Consider the following 15181-nt stretch of genomic DNA (forward strand, 5'->3'; position numbering starts at 1 on the left):
TCTGCTGTCTGTATAATTTTTGGCAAAACTGGGCCAGGACTAAGGCGACCCGATAAAGCGGGAATGAACGATTACCGGTTACGTTATCAGCACTGGCGATAAGGTTAAAGCCGACGTGCCCCTAACGACACGCCATTCAAAGTCGTGATGAAGGGGTATTCAGACGGCATGCAAGATGAACAACCAGATCAATTCCAATTTCCCAGTAACCCCTAAACAATCAATATCCACTCGATGGAAAGATGAAGCTATCAAGAGGATGTCGTGCGACACGTGTCGGAACCGAAAGATCAAGTGCGACAAAAGCGACCCGTGCAACCAATGCACCTCATCATTTAATGGTACCTTTTCTAGCCTACCTCTTGGATGTTAATGATGCGAAAATGCTGATTGTACAGATTGTACATACTCCGAACCCGCCCGGAAGAAACGGAAAACAGCCTCTTCCGAAAGGATCGCCTTTCTCGAGAGCAAGATAAAGGAAATGGAGGGATCCACTACGTTACCCGTTGCGCCGTCCCTTCCTCAAGGACTACAAAGCTTAAATGATGACTCCCAAAAAGAGATATCTCGAAGTCAAGAAACCCAGCAGCCTTCATTAGTACCCCAGGGTCTGCCTATCGCGGCCGATCCCTATGCCAGGCTATATCACTCCGTCAACAAGGGTGACATAGAGTTCCAGGGCTTTTCATCTGACCGAACATTCATCCTAGGAATCAAAAGACAATTGGGATTCTGGGAAGACGATATGGAGCAAAAAAGACTACTGAATACTTCGGTGCTAAGTCTTTTCGATACCTCAAGTGGAATACCTCCCGTGGATGCCAGTCTCCCATCCAGAACCATGGCAACGAGACTAGTCGAGGCAGCGCTCAATGGTCAAATAATTTTTTCGATTGTTCACCGTCCCTCTTTCAACTCATTATTTAACCTGGTATACTCCCTTGAGGAATCTGACTATAGCACACACGAACGCCGTTTTCTACCACTTCTTTATGCTGTCATGGCCTTCGGCAGCCTTTTTGCTGATCTGGCGGAACTTGATGAAGAAAAAGATATGCTTTCTCTCGGGTATCTATGCTCGACAATCTACAGTCTCTTACTGTCATCGGCTTATATTATATTAGATATCAGTATTACGAAAAGAGCAAACGACTACAGGATATTGCAGATTGCAAGGACTTGATCTCACTACAAGCCATTTTCTTCAAAATCTCATTTCTCCTTGTCACATCTCGAGTCTTCACCTGCTATACCTACACCAGTACGGCACTATCTATTGCACTACGGATGGGGCTTCATCGTTCATTCCCAAACCCACCAGACTTGATATCCTGCGAAATAGGAAAGCGCCTATTTTGGGCATTATGGACCCTGGGAAATGATGTTGCAGTCACCTGCGGCTTGCCAATGATTTTTGATCGGAGTTCGATAGACCAGGATTTACCGATTGAGGTCAGTGACATTTATATCGAACAACAGCACATTGGTCAACAACCACAGAATGATGTTTGCTATATCGTTGCTTCAAACATGTACCGACGTTTGCATATCATCATTCAAGATGTTACCAGCCAGATTTATGCCGATAAACGTTTTAATAAAGTCCAGACAGGGGGTGGCATGAGCTATTCTATTAGCATGGAGACTTTAAAGAACATAGAAAACAATCTTACAGCCTGGGTCCTAGATCTACCCGCCCATTTCACGCTGGGAAAGCATTTTGAGGATTCTCAAGCTACAATGTATGACCCCCTGGCCACTTGTAACGGGAGATACTAATTATATAGGGCTCAATTCACCTTGGCAATTTTATATTGCCATGCCCAGTCATACTTATATCGACCTTTCCTGCAACACTTTATGAAATTTCCCGGCCAAAACGGCGTGTCGCAACATTCAGACGCATCATGGCTAGCCACAATATGCGTTCAAGCTTGCGAGAACATCATCATGCTATGTGAGGACATGTACAGAAGGGGGCTGTTGAAGGGGGGCAACTGGCTAGTTTCCCGTGCATTGCTCAGCTGTATTCACACGCTATTTTACGTCGTTCTTACATCAAGCACAACCCGTCCGTACAGATCCATCTCAAGGTGCTTGGCGTTGGGAAGGAAAGTATCAGATCGAATTGCAAAACGAAATGTTTCGGCGCACCGATGGAAGGTCATGATGACGGTATGGTAATGAGACAATATTCTTCTGGGTTTGGTTCTCGCTAATTCGCCTAAGGTCATGATTGCAACTTTGCCTAGTAGTGTTCGGCATATTCAAGAACGATTACTTGAGTTGGAAACTAAACTCCCAGCTTTGGCTACGTATGAAGCTGAAGGAAAACAGCCAGACAACTCTTACACTTTACCCTTGGCGCAACAAGCATTTAATCGTCTCGGGAGTGACAGTTCCATTAGTGACAAATTACGATGGTTGGCGCCTCATCTTCTCGAGGCTCTTGGCCATGGTTCTTCCGAGAATCAGGGATCACTATCACCATCCTGGAGAATGATTCCTCGGCCTCAGCCCGTTCCAAATGACAATCATGAGTCACCAATCAGTACTCTGCGATTGGATGGCATTGAAGACTACTTATTCGACGGCCATGGTGACTCTGATCTGAACCCCGAATCTTTTGAAATGTCTGGCATGACCGGCGATATGGGACTTGGAAACATAGACGACTTCCTCGACCTCCAGAATTGGCTATAGCTATGATCGAAATCCATCGGATTCATAATATAGGCTATCAAACAATACAACAACAATAAGCTATCAATCTCGGTGCTCGGCACCAATCTCGAATGCATCGGAGCCGTTGGTTCTACGCTAGCCCGAAATGGGATATCTTCAATGTCCGGAATTCCATAATTTGGGCAGTGATCGGCATTCCGCCTTCAATGCGCCAATCATATCATAAGCTTTGTGCCTTTTATGGAAATACGCTAACCGAAATAACGGACTGAGGGATCTATGTCTCCGAGTCAGCACTGTTAGATGAATCCCAAGCTAGATATTTTTGAACATCAAAAACATTATATATGAGATCGCCCAACTTCGAAATTAGAACCAGTTTAACTCCAAGCACTGCAAAATATTAAATTATTTTCACGGCCACTGTATCCCAAAATGGGTCAAGACAATGAAGAAGTGAGTGGAGATGATTTGATTATCAAGCCTCGTCGTGCTGAATGTTTTTTTAGGACTTGATGAATCTACCAAAAGGTGTTGTTGGATGGGAAAATGATAAAGATCCTCAAAACCCAAGGTTAGCTGGCCCTTGCGCACTCCATATTAAACGAGCATGAAGCTAAATCTAAGTCTCAGAAACTATGCGCCCTCACGCAAATGGTTTCTTCTATTCCTTGTTAGCATTGTGACACTAATCAGGTACAACCCCTAGAGTCATTTTTAGTAAATGTAATTTGTTCTGAATTACTACTGACATCCCGTTAGTCCATTTGCTTCATCCGTTTTCTCGCCTGCCGCATCATACGCCGCAACGGAGTTCCATGAGACTTCCTCAATATTAAGTACTTTGACAGTAACAAGTTACTTGTTTGGTTATGCAGTCAGTTCATCGTTCCTCCTGGAAAAATTATTGCTGATTTAGTAAAGACGGGACCCCTCGTGTTATCACCCCTGAGCGAGTTATACGGGCGCCAAATCGTACTCAATGTTGCGACGACATTCTTCGTTTTATTTCAAATTGGCTGTGCACTTGCACCAAATACATCTGCTCTGATAGTCTTCCGTGCTTTAACTGGCATGGGTGGGTCCGCTTGTTTGACCACCGGCAGTGGTGTTGTAGCAGATATGTTCGCCCCGGAGCAACGAGGACTTGCAATGTCATTCTACAGCTTCGGTCCACTATTCGGACCTGTTCTTGGACCTGTATGCGGTGGCTTTATTGCAGAGAATGCCGGATGGCGGTGGGTGAGTGCCACTTTCTTGACCTAATCGAGTGGTTACTAATTGCGATAGGTTTTCTGGATACTTGTAATTGCAGCCGGGACTATGACAACATTTGTTGTTGTTTTCAATCGGGAGACAAATCATTCCGTCTTGATTGAACGAAAGACAAAGCGGTTGCGAGTAGAGCTTGCTCGACCTGAACTTCGAAGCTGCTATGAGAAGGCAGCGGATGAGAACTCCAGCAAACTTGGTACTTTCGTTTACAGAATGACAACTCCAATGCGTCTGCTGTTCCGATCGGGAATCGTTGCAATAATCGCGACGTATATAGCCATGGTATACGGTTGTCTTTATCTCCTCTTCACAACAGTCACCGACGTGTTCCAGAATACATATCATTGGGGAATCGGTATCAGTGGGTTGTCATACCTGGGAATGGGAACGGGCTTCGTCATCGGTCAAATCATATTTGGACTTGTCAGTGATAAAATCATTGTGCGACTCACAAAACGCAACAACGGGGTTTTCGAACCGGAAATGCGTCTTCCTCTCTGCATTGTGTATTCAGCCTTTATCCCCATTTCATTTTTCTGGTACGGATGGTCGGTGAACGCTCCTACCCACTGGATTGTGCCTATCATTGGTCTTTTTCCATTCGGATTTGGCATGGTCGGGATCTTTGCTACATTGCAGACTTACGTGATTGATTCATATCCTCGTTATGCGGCCTCGGGAGTTGCGGCAATAACTGTGACGCGGTCGTTGTTTGGGGCCTTGTTACCTCTGGCAGGGCCTTATATGTATAAAGCCCTTGGATACGGTTGGGGTAATTCTCTTCTGGGATTTTTGACTCTTGCAATGTTTCCTATGCCGTTCATATTCCGACGATATGGCCGGATGTTGCGGGAGAGAAATTTGGCTATCTTTAAATAAAGTCGACTGGCCGTGAAAGTGTTATCATGAAACAGCATTTTTGATATCGAGCTAGGGATCTGGAATCTAGCATATTAGTCGTGATTTATTACATCAATATGATGTCAACTTAGATAATTTGAAGTTTCCTATAGTACATATAAAGCAAGTAATCAGGAATACAAATTTGGGAGACTGGACTGGAGGCACCATACAAAATTGTAGAGAGATAATAGGCGAGAAATTCAAGTTCAGCTTTGAAACTGAGTGCAAACTGGATACTTTTGGATTGTAACAATGCATTTTAGCCTTAAGCATCATAAGCTCGATCCCGTAGTCAACAACTTCTTTGAATTTCGGGGATAGAGCTGCCAGCCCTTTGGTTGCCATTGTCAGTTGGGAATATGTGAGGCTCACTGATCGGGGGGAATCAGTAAGTCGCATTGCTCGCGACTCAGATAATCTCTAAGGACCCTAGATTGAGTTGGATAACCCCACTAAGCGAAAAAGCCTGCTCGGGTGCTTTGTTGTTGTTGGTGGATATTCTGGATTTGTTGCTACAAATTGGAAGCGATCTGTAGAAAATCCTGGGTAGAGGTGTTTCATGCAAATCGTAACGATTAGTAGTGGTGTTGTTTGATGCCTACTTATGAATTATAATTTCCCTTCGTGGCTGTCAATTGCCGCTATACATAAGCCCAACTACTTCAGGAAATGTTGGCAGCAAAGTCTCCGCTTCAACTCCCAGGAGAGAAGCTTACTCCGCAATGCCCAGCAACCTGATAGTTCAGCAGGGAATGGAAATTTTGATCGGGTGTTAATGTGGGGTATTTGAAAGCTGGGTCATGGGTGAGATGACTTGAGTTTTATTTCTGGCTATTTTGTGTTTTTCATTGTGGAATCATCGAAGATTTTGCGGGCGCATCTCCTGGTATAACCAGTAGCTATAGGAAAACAGATTACTGCAACATTCTTTCCGCACAAGGAACTGTTCATCGGTACAAAAGCCTCCGTTTAAGTACTGCGCAGTCAACCTTGGTGCGGCGATATCATTCCCCTCTTCTCACAAAATCAATTTAACCTCTTGATATGTCTCAATATGGGGCTGGCCAAAATGAGATTGGTCATCACTCTGAGAATCAATCATATACTGCCTCGAGTGTCTCTCCAAGGCCTGCTTTGGAGACCTGGAACTACCCAAAGTCCAACATAATCAAAGTATTCGCCACGTTTTGGAGCTTTGTCATGATGGGAGCAAATGATTCCGCCTACGGAGTACGTTAATCTCAGATAATCGATGCGAATAGATCCCCTGCTGACATGTTATCATAACTGTCACAGCCACTTCTCCCTTATGTATGCTCTTCTTCCTTCCAAAATCTATAATCTTCACCAACTAATATTTCAGATCGAATCGCATTACAACCTGACCTATCTGGTCGTGTCGCTTGTATTTCTCTCGCCATTGGCTGGCTATGCCCTCGCTGCGGTATTTGCCAATCGGTTACTAGTAAAGTTCGGCCAGCGTGGAATGGCGATAATTTCTCCAGGCTGTCACCTCATTGCATATATCATCAATTGCGTTCAACCGCCATACCCTGTGCTAGTCGTGTCTTTTATATTTGCTGGTCTAGGAAATGGTCTAGCAGACTCCGCTTGGAATGCTTGGATAGGTGACATGAAGAATTCAAGTCAGATCCTGGGCGTACTTCATGGATTCTATGGCATCGGTGCGGTTCTGAGCCCTTTGATTGCGTCGTTTATGATCGCTGATTCCGGCCTTCCTTGGAACTATTTTTACTATATAATGGTTAGTACCAGGGCGGGGTGACAAACTTTCAAATTGCATAATCATGTATTGACTATATCGGTTCAATCAGGTTGGCGGTGCAGCGATCGAGGTATATTGGTGTATGTTTGCATTCTGGGAAGCAAGAGGACAGAAGTCGGGCACTCCGGATGAGCTGGAAAACGTTAATGAGAAAATTCCTGGGTTGCGAGAAGTACTCTTCAAGAAACCCTCTGCCAGAATTACATGGATCGGCGCAGTTTTTCTCCTGGGATATATGGGATTAGAGGTTGCTTTGAGTGGCTGGATAGTGACTTTCATGAGAGAGATCAGGCATGGCGAGTCATTTTCTAGTAGTATGACATCGACAGGCTTTTGGCTGGGTATTACATTTGGCAGAGTTGTTCTTGGCTTTGTGTCGCCTTTGATTGGTGAACAGCTTTCAATCACGGTATGTGCGACCGAAGATCAAATCACGTAACGTTGATTTACTAATAAAATTGCATCACAAAGATTTACCTTTTGCTGGAGATCATTTTCTGTCTGATCATTTATCTTGTCCCTGATTTTTATGCCGGGGCCGTAGCCGTTTCATTGCAGGGATTCTTTCTGGGGCCGATGTTTCCAGCCGTCGTTGTCGTCGCCACCAAGCTTCTGCCAACCAGGCTTCATGTCACTTCTATTGCCTTCATGGCTGCATTTGGCGGAGGCGGAGCGGCTGTCTTACCATTTGCTGTAGGTGCTATTGCTCAAGCAAAGGGCGTGGAAGTCCTTTTACCTTTCGTCCTAGCTCTTTCCGGCGCCCTTATCTTGCTTTGGCAAGGCATACCACGGATCCCTAGGCCGCAACGCGAACATTCCGAGACCGATAGTCGGATAAAAAATCCAGAAACCAATGCGTCATCCATCTTGCCGAGAATAGGTGGAGTCGCAGACATCGAGACTGGACATGAGAAATAAAGTCCATATGGTCATTGAGGCAGAAAATATATGATACACTAACAGATACAGCGTCTCGAATATGGTGAATATAATGACAGCTTCTATTTACTAAGCCCCTACTACCTCCAATAAGTTATTTACGTCAAATATTCTTCTTTTCATTTCCTGAACTCTCAGGACGAAACTATCGGTTCAAGCTATATAATAAGGTAGTCATTCTGGACACCATTTGCCGTGGTATCTGTCTACAGAAAGTTAAACAATGTTGAAACAAATATTTGGGTAGACTTACAAAAGAGGTCCATAAAATATTTCTACGATCGCGCCTTGGCTGATTTCCTCGGGCCTCCCAAACTTGTTGTAGTAAACTTTTCGGTAGATCGTTACTGAAACCCGCAATGGACTTGATATTATCAAGTATCAACAAGATATAATGGCGCGAGTGCAGGGATAGAGTGTCAGTACCAGCAATGAATAGAGGCATGATGACCAATTCTACCAATGAGTATGGAATCTCCGATACTGCGTCCAGAACACCTGCCACTGATTTCTGAATAAACGATGCATCGGCTGGCTGCTCCGGTGACAGGATCCTGGATGTGTATAGTAATAATGAATGTCGAAAGCTTTCCCCAACCGCATCCCACTTAGGCTCTTCATCTGGGAAATTCCAATCTGTAAGGTGCCATGAATTGATGCGCAAATGCACATCCATCACGAGCTTTTTATATTTTAGATCATCAAGTTCCCCAGTGCCGTGAAGTTTGGTATATTCTAAAGCATCGCCGACCATGAGAAACAAGTCTCTCGGGCATCCATTCACCTGTTCAAACTTTGGCGTACTGAGAGAAATGATCGTTCGGCGTAAATCCGAGGAAAAGGAAATTCGTTTTGGGTCAGAAAGTGATCGTATAACATCAAGCCTAAACCGACAAATGAGCTTCAATGTTTCGATGGGAGGAATCACAGTAGTCACCATGCTAGATTTCCCAGGAAAAATATGGCTCGTTCATCTTTGGACGTTAAAGTTTCGGATAGTTGTAACTGATCGCAGATGGACATGGCACCAGTGATATGGGCACCATGCGTTGAAATGCCTGACTCACATATCTGGATCGAGAATTAGCAAGACCGCTTTTAGTCAAGAGCGCTGACTCAGGGTAGGGAAGAAATCCAAGGTAAACGCAAAGAGACCAACATCGTGTAGAAGAAGAAGCTGAATTGTAGCAAATAGCCCATCTCTCTCATCTTCATGGGACTGTGATGATATGATCTTCTGAATCGTCTGTATTAACGAGCCGATACACTTAAGGCGATATTCATCAGCCACCTCTAGGAGTTCCCCCTCTCCGTTCGTCAGGGCCATATGACAGGCTGAAAGCCCAAGCAAGGCATAAAGTAGGCCAAGTTGTTCATACGCCAATGGTAGAATATATGATCGATATGGATTATTTGTTTCTGTCCCAGACAGCATGATTTGATGCGGGCATATCACATTGTCATCTAGATGTTCAATGCGGGTTTAGTAACAATTGGGACAACAAGGACAGCGCTGTATGTTATGACATACAGTATGTTAAAATTCTCTGCGTTCGCTCCAACATGAGCAGCTCGTTTAGTTCGAGGACATCGTTTTGTTGGCCAGACACGGGGCTGCTATTGGTAGATGAGGACCCATTTTGAGTTCCTCTTTCCCTAGGCACAGGATCTTGCTCATCCATATGAGGACTGAACCCTTCCCAGGAGCTCTCATCGAATCCTTCCCAGTAATGGGTATCCTTGGCGGCCTCTGGTTCAAAGTTAATGACATGATTAAAGTGTGTTGATTCATGATTGCGATTATTTTGCTTGACGGGGGCCGAGACACTCTGAAACCTAAACTTGTTAGGATACATGCAACCTAGCCCTTTAGTTGCACATCGCCCGCAGGTGGGCTTTCCGCGGTCACAGCGCCGGCATTTTTCACGACACGTTAGACATGCCGGATCTGTCATGAAACGTTAGCCGATGTTGAGACGGGGCGAGTGTGTTTAACCAACCGCCTCTCGGCATTGTGTACCGCTATCACTGTACGGATTCTATATGCTGGTATGGACTGTCCCGAGCTGGCGCGTGATGTGTAAGACTTGCGTTTGAGAAAACACTAGAGAAGATCGCTGAGCGACGTGGAGCTGGTCGGGGTTACAGCGGCTGCAAATGTGGAGAAACTTCGGCAGAATGCGGGGTAGGAACATCTCCAAGGTTTTATCAAGAAGTGACAGCATTTCTGGATTCTCGGGAGGCTCTGTGAAGATGAACTCACTGAATATGATGTGAATGCCTTACCAGTGGACGGACCAGGGATGGAATGCGCTGAGACCTGCCTAATCTGGTATACGGAACCGCACATACCAAGGGATTTTATTGGCGAGCCGTGCATACGACGATAGCCAACGCGCATTTTGATTGGGATAGTGAAAATATGCCCCACTTTAGAGCATTGATGGCGGAGATTAGGCGAATAAGTCATTCAAGAGACTAGGGGATTTTTTGTTTCGGCTCTTAACGAAGCAAGACTTAGATTGGCATGGATTTGGAACCTGTAATGAAGCTTGATTTTTACAATCAGTGCCCATCCATAGATGTTGATTTTGATAGGTTGCTTTCCTGAGATTGGGACCGTTTTACATCGGCCCGAATTCTTGAAGCATTTTCCGACTGATGTACTAAACTCGAGTGATCTTCTCGGTAGCAATGTCATTTAGAATATAGATAGCTCTCAGAGCACCTTCAAATGCCCAAATCAATTAAATAGATCAGATATCATCATGTCTAAGCGTTGAGTCCGATTTCATAACACAACTAATAAATGTAAACACAAATCTGACTCATTCCTAGATAGCGCAAAATCACCTAAAGCGATGATGTGATTGCTTGCTCTTGGCCACCTTGATTCATCATTTCCCAGTCAATGTGTGGGCCTTCAAACGAGGCTCTACCAGAGAAAATCCAAATAATGTTAATGATAACGAATATTCCCACCAAAATAACAGGGGTATAATTCATGGAAGTCAGGGAGACAGGAAGATTGGGGGGCATGCAAATCAAAACTCCCAGAATAACAATCCATGAGGCTGAAAAAACATTGCAGAACAACCCGAACCAGCCAAGATCGAGAGGTCGAGCGGGCAGAATATTTCGACCGCGAACCAAAAGAACACATTGAGGTACCGAATAGGAGATATTGAGGAAAAGAACAGCCGATGTAATGATGGAATTGAACGCTGTGGTTGATGCGAGGTAGAGCAGTCCGTAAATGCAAGTAAACACAAATGCGGCTATTGTCGCGTGGAGTGGGAATTGTAGTTCAGGATGGATATGAGAGAAGAAGCTCGAAAACGGTACTCCGTTCTAAATCAGATGGTCAGTATCTAACTTAAAATAACTGCAAGGGCATGAGAATATCCGACTTACATCTCGGGCAAACGCCCATGCAATTCTTCCGGCCGTTAGCCATTGGGAAGGTAGACAGCCTGTGTTATTTATTGATTAGCTTGCGGTCTCGTATGTGGTTCATATGGCCACTTACAAGTGTATATCACGAAAAGCAGAATAAAATAACCAAGCGTTACACTGCGACTACCAGTTCTGTGAACATAAGATACGCCAGCTGTCAACTTCTATATTTCTTCCGTCGTGTCTTGGATAGCAACTCACACTTGATAGATTAGTTCAAGGCTGGGAAGTGCGGCCGAACGCACTGCATCCATGTCGATTTGAAAGAGCATGAGAACGGTAAGAAGTGAAAAGGCAGTGAATAGTCCAATGGACATCGTCAACATAATAACCCGAGGAATATTCTTTCCGGGTCTTGGCATCTCCTCAGAGATATGTATAACTTCGCGGAGAGTTGTGTTACTAGTAGTATCCTTCAATAAAAGTAGGGTTTCTTCAAAAGGGAACATACCTCCGTCAATCCCACCATAGGCGTACATTGCGTTGCTGATACTAAGCAACCATGCTGTACCATCATTCCAGCCGCTGTTTCCCAGTCCAGGCTGTGTCAAGAAGGAGGTCGGCATTCGACTCTTGTGCATAACAAGAGCGATAATAAACAATATCAAATACCCAGCAAGTGATAGATATAGAGATGCCTGCGATAAAGCATACATCTTTGTTGAGAAAAAAACCGGAATCACTAAATAAAATGCCCTTGTCAAAATTCGAAGATTTAGGGAGGACATTTGATCCACTTACTGGTCACGAAAGAGACAGCCACGTAGATGCAATATGTCTGCCACTGATTTCCTGCATAATCTGGGTAGCAGAATAGGACGATTCCGTTGAGGACCTGCGCCGCAAGCGACACACCAGAGCATCTGACAATAGATTAGCGATATTAAATATAAGAGTCATTTGTCATACGTCACAATCCACCAAGCAAGCATTGATATCCAGCCGACAACATAAGCACTGTAGTTTCTTGCCTTTGCAGGGCTAAGGATATAGCAAAAATGATACTGTCCCCCACTGGACTATTCATTTGTCAGTAATAGTTCTGGATTTTATCTCCCTAATTCTCAATCTCTCACCGGATATGCCGAGGCTAGCTCCGCCAGTCCAACAGCTACGAATAATTGGGCGAAAAACGCGACTAGTAGGCTGAAAACACACGTCTGCGGACCGCCGTATCTTAATCCTTGCCCGAAACAGCTCTACAACAAATATCAGAATAATATTTCCCTTTCATCTTCCGGGTGCTGTAAACTTACCAAATACCCAATCCAAGAATTGGTGATGGAAAACCCAAGGCCAAGAGCGGATATCCAATTGAACTGGCGGGGCATAGCAGCTTCATGGCCATTTGCCCGAAGGATAGCGTCGTCTTCATCCTCTTTGTTAAGTGTGCATACATGCTCCACGATACCTGGTCCTATACTGGATCTGTCGGGGGGCATCACGTCTTGCTTTGTGGCTTTTGCGGAAGACTGAGTCATCTTCGGTCATAAAAAAGGGAGGTGTTGTCAACAAGCAATATAAACGAGTTATTCCTGATGCGAAAGATTATTTGAACGCGGAATAAGTCTCAAATTTATAATTCGGCATTTTTGAAACATGAAGTGGCTGCTTGGAATGCTATCAAGTTCTCATTTATGTCGATTGGCCAAAAAGAGATCCGGTACCACTTCCGGGGAAGGGAGCGTTCCACAGTACCCCGCAACGTAGAATTGGAGCCGATAAGGCATAAAGTATAAAGCAAGCAGTTTCCGTAAATTAACTATCCCGAATGTAGAAATGAACCCAACATGAAACCACCATTGATCATGACGTACTTGTTTTTATCGTTTTAAAGTCCGGAATTTTGAGATTGTCAAAGTTGCTTCCAAACCTTTTAGATAGAAGTGCGATGATTATCTCTACTAATTCTCCTCGGGTTGAAAAGAGCGAGCGGATTGGGAATATTACTACACTGGGAGACTCCCTGATAAAGAAGCCGTAAATAACTATATCTCCATTCAGTAAATTATTGGCATACCTGTAGACGCAATAGCTGTTTAAGGGATTAAGAGATATTGAGACGAACTTGTGGAATATTCAAACCCCTTAGAGGAGGAAGACATTCTTGGAATATTTTATATGCTTTGGACCGTAGTAAGTGGCATGCACAGTGCCAGCGAGTCGAAGTAATGCTAGGTCCAGGTACTAACCCATTTTGTTCCAAGATTCGCAATGCATATCCATGAAGGGTGTCAACCTTCTGATCCTGGCGAACGCATAGTCGAAATCATTGCTTTATGCAGACCCTTGCATGCTAGGCAAAAGACATGAATGGCCTTGGCAGTGAAACGCATATAAAGCATGGCCAGAATCTAGATAGCCTATGAGATAGTGAATAGAAAAACTCAACCACTTTCAATGGGAACTCCTGAGGCTCAAAAATACCTTGGAATAATAATGGGGGCTTCTAATTTGATCAAGATCGTTTTCCCAACGTCCCATTCTTCGCCTTCCTAAAATCACCTTGCATCTTCCCCGACCCTGGCACTTTTGTATCAGCATGCAGTATCACCGCTTTGGGTTAGTGTAACCACATAAGGTGAACTTTCCGCCACTAATACACATATAGCTTAGGGGATTGTGCAGTATATCGAATTAACCAGAGTTAATTACCTTCTCTCATTTCTTTTGAATGCCATCTGCCCCGAGAAAAAAGATTTCAAGCTTTTCTGTGAATACAAAATTGAAAGGGCAAAGAATAAAGTCCAGATCCCAACTGTCTTGATCATCTTCCCCAACTCCGGTTGATCGGATTCCACCCAACTTCTTCACATGGTGAGACTATGCCAACGGTAGAAGAGACAAATGCATTCGCGGCACCTGGCATTGAGAAGTCTGATGCAGAAGAAAATCATAATGACAGGGAGGACCTCACCCACATATTCCCCATCAGTCTGCAGACCAGTGGTTCAGCAAGTGAAGATGAACGGCCCAGCCCCGGAGATGTCGACCATCTAAGCGACCGGAATTTTTCCTTTGCAAGTAAATCTTCGGCGATCACAACGGGACTCAATCGAAATCTTCAACGAATTCGAGCGTAAGTACGCCATTGGAATGGAGTTACCACATACTAAAGCTCATAACTTGGTTCTATAGATTACTGCAAACTTCGGTCGGACAGGACTCCGTGCTAGCCAGCGTAGAATATCTCGCACATGCCTTACACTACTTTATCCTATCTCGATACTGGGTTAGGCTCCGCCAAACTGTTACATACCTCCTGTGCCATCGAAAAGGCCGCGACCTACAAATGATCGCCAGTCGCCCTACACAAAGCTTTGTACAAAAATCTCAAGCTCTTCTCAAGCTCTCTTCACTCTTTAGTGATGCTCGCTTTACACTGAGATCATTGGGAATTTTTTCTATTTGGGCAAATATACCCGAAATCTTTCGACCCCCAGTGAAGGATCGTGTTATTCTCAGTATCGATATCATGCAAGTTTTTACCATCACAGCTTACCATTTTCTGGAAAATATCGGTCATCTCGCGTCTAATCGTGTTCTGTCACAACGGATTGTTGGACCAAAGAAGAATATACCAAAATTCTATATCTGGAGTGCACGAGCATTGTGTCTTCATTTTGTACTTGAGCTAGTGAAGTTGACCAAAGAGGCCTGTTATAATGGAAATTCTGCTCAGAATGAAATTCTTGCTAGTGAGGACAATACAAAACCGGAGGATGACGATGACGACGCAGACAGCCTACAATGGGAGAAACGGTTATGGTCAACTTCGATCTGGGGAGTACTATGTCTATATTGGAGCTCTGGGAAGACGATTCCGATTGTGGAGGAGAGTTCTGGTGGTCTCAGCTTTTTAGCCGATTTTTTCACCCTACGAGATGCTTGGGCACATACCGAAAAATAATGGGTTGGTTCAAGTTATAATGTCTTACTTCCACAGAGTTGCAAGTCTACACTCATAGAGAGAAGCAAATTCACAAGATCGCTTTCGAGCAACACGTTTAGGCCGATCCTATCTCATGGGTAAACTCAGATGTTGGATGTGTATTGTCACAAATATCTTGGGTTTCTCTTTTTTCTTTTTTTCTCCAAAAGTTTCCGTATCTTCCGTGCCATAGACATCGGTAC

The 15181-nt window shown here is 44.3% G+C and overlaps 8 protein-coding genes across 8 annotated transcripts; 5 read left to right on the forward strand and 3 right to left on the reverse strand.

Moving 5' to 3' along the window:
* Positions 1 to 484: 484 nt before the first annotated feature.
* On the forward strand, positions 485 to 1782 carry N7478_005087 (fungal specific transcription factor domain-containing protein; the record flags this gene model as incomplete). Its single annotated transcript, XM_056921301.1, has 2 exons — positions 485 to 1071; positions 1128 to 1782. 2 exons carry the CDS (start codon positions 485 to 487, stop codon positions 1780 to 1782), a joined length of 1242 nt encoding a protein of 413 aa, XP_056779338.1.
* Positions 1783 to 2235: 453 nt separating this feature from the next.
* N7478_005088 (uncharacterized protein) lies at positions 2236 to 2706 on the forward strand (the record flags this gene model as incomplete). Its single annotated transcript, XM_056921302.1, has 1 exon — positions 2236 to 2706. One exon carries the CDS (start codon positions 2236 to 2238, stop codon positions 2704 to 2706), a length of 471 nt encoding a protein of 156 aa, XP_056779339.1.
* A 417-nt stretch (positions 2707 to 3123) lies between these two features.
* N7478_005089 (MFS transporter) lies at positions 3124 to 4842 on the forward strand (the record flags this gene model as incomplete). The annotated part of the gene is made up of 6 exons (XM_056921303.1): positions 3124 to 3144; positions 3198 to 3262; positions 3322 to 3384; positions 3451 to 3565; positions 3613 to 3930; positions 3979 to 4842. 6 exons carry the CDS (start codon positions 3124 to 3126, stop codon positions 4840 to 4842), a joined length of 1446 nt encoding a protein of 481 aa, XP_056779340.1.
* Positions 4843 to 5910: 1068 nt separating this feature from the next.
* Positions 5911 to 7570, forward strand: N7478_005090 (MFS transporter; the record flags this gene model as incomplete). The annotated part of the gene is made up of 4 exons (XM_056921304.1): positions 5911 to 6096; positions 6230 to 6631; positions 6702 to 7061; positions 7124 to 7570. 4 exons carry the CDS (start codon positions 5911 to 5913, stop codon positions 7568 to 7570), a joined length of 1395 nt encoding a protein of 464 aa, XP_056779341.1.
* A 1123-nt stretch (positions 7571 to 8693) lies between these two features.
* N7478_005091 (uncharacterized protein) lies at positions 8694 to 9447 on the reverse strand (the record flags this gene model as incomplete). Its single annotated transcript, XM_056921305.1, has 2 exons — positions 8694 to 9055; positions 9123 to 9447. The coding sequence occupies 2 exons, from the start codon at positions 9445 to 9447 to the stop codon at positions 8694 to 8696; spliced, it is 687 nt and encodes a 228-aa protein (XP_056779342.1).
* Positions 9448 to 9630: 183 nt separating this feature from the next.
* Positions 9631 to 9992, reverse strand: N7478_005092 (uncharacterized protein; the record flags this gene model as incomplete). The annotated part of the gene is made up of 2 exons (XM_056921306.1): positions 9631 to 9836; positions 9944 to 9992. The coding sequence occupies 2 exons, from the start codon at positions 9990 to 9992 to the stop codon at positions 9631 to 9633; spliced, it is 255 nt and encodes an 84-aa protein (XP_056779343.1).
* A 1252-nt stretch (positions 9993 to 11244) lies between these two features.
* On the reverse strand, positions 11245 to 12528 carry N7478_005093 (uncharacterized protein; the record flags this gene model as incomplete). Its single annotated transcript, XM_056921307.1, has 5 exons — positions 11245 to 11729; positions 11789 to 11910; positions 11957 to 12066; positions 12124 to 12246; positions 12304 to 12528. The coding sequence occupies 5 exons, from the start codon at positions 12526 to 12528 to the stop codon at positions 11245 to 11247; spliced, it is 1065 nt and encodes a 354-aa protein (XP_056779344.1).
* Positions 12529 to 13872: 1344 nt separating this feature from the next.
* Positions 13873 to 14957, forward strand: N7478_005094 (uncharacterized protein; the record flags this gene model as incomplete). The annotated part of the gene is made up of 2 exons (XM_056921308.1): positions 13873 to 14126; positions 14186 to 14957. 2 exons carry the CDS (start codon positions 13873 to 13875, stop codon positions 14955 to 14957), a joined length of 1026 nt encoding a protein of 341 aa, XP_056779345.1.
* Between the last annotated feature and the right edge of the window lie 224 nt (positions 14958 to 15181).

Source organism: Penicillium angulare (genome assembly GCF_028827245.1).
Source record: "Penicillium angulare strain IBT 27051 chromosome Unknown utg000004l_segment0_segment0, whole genome shotgun sequence".
NCBI lineage: Eukaryota > Fungi > Ascomycota > Eurotiomycetes > Eurotiales > Aspergillaceae > Penicillium > Penicillium angulare.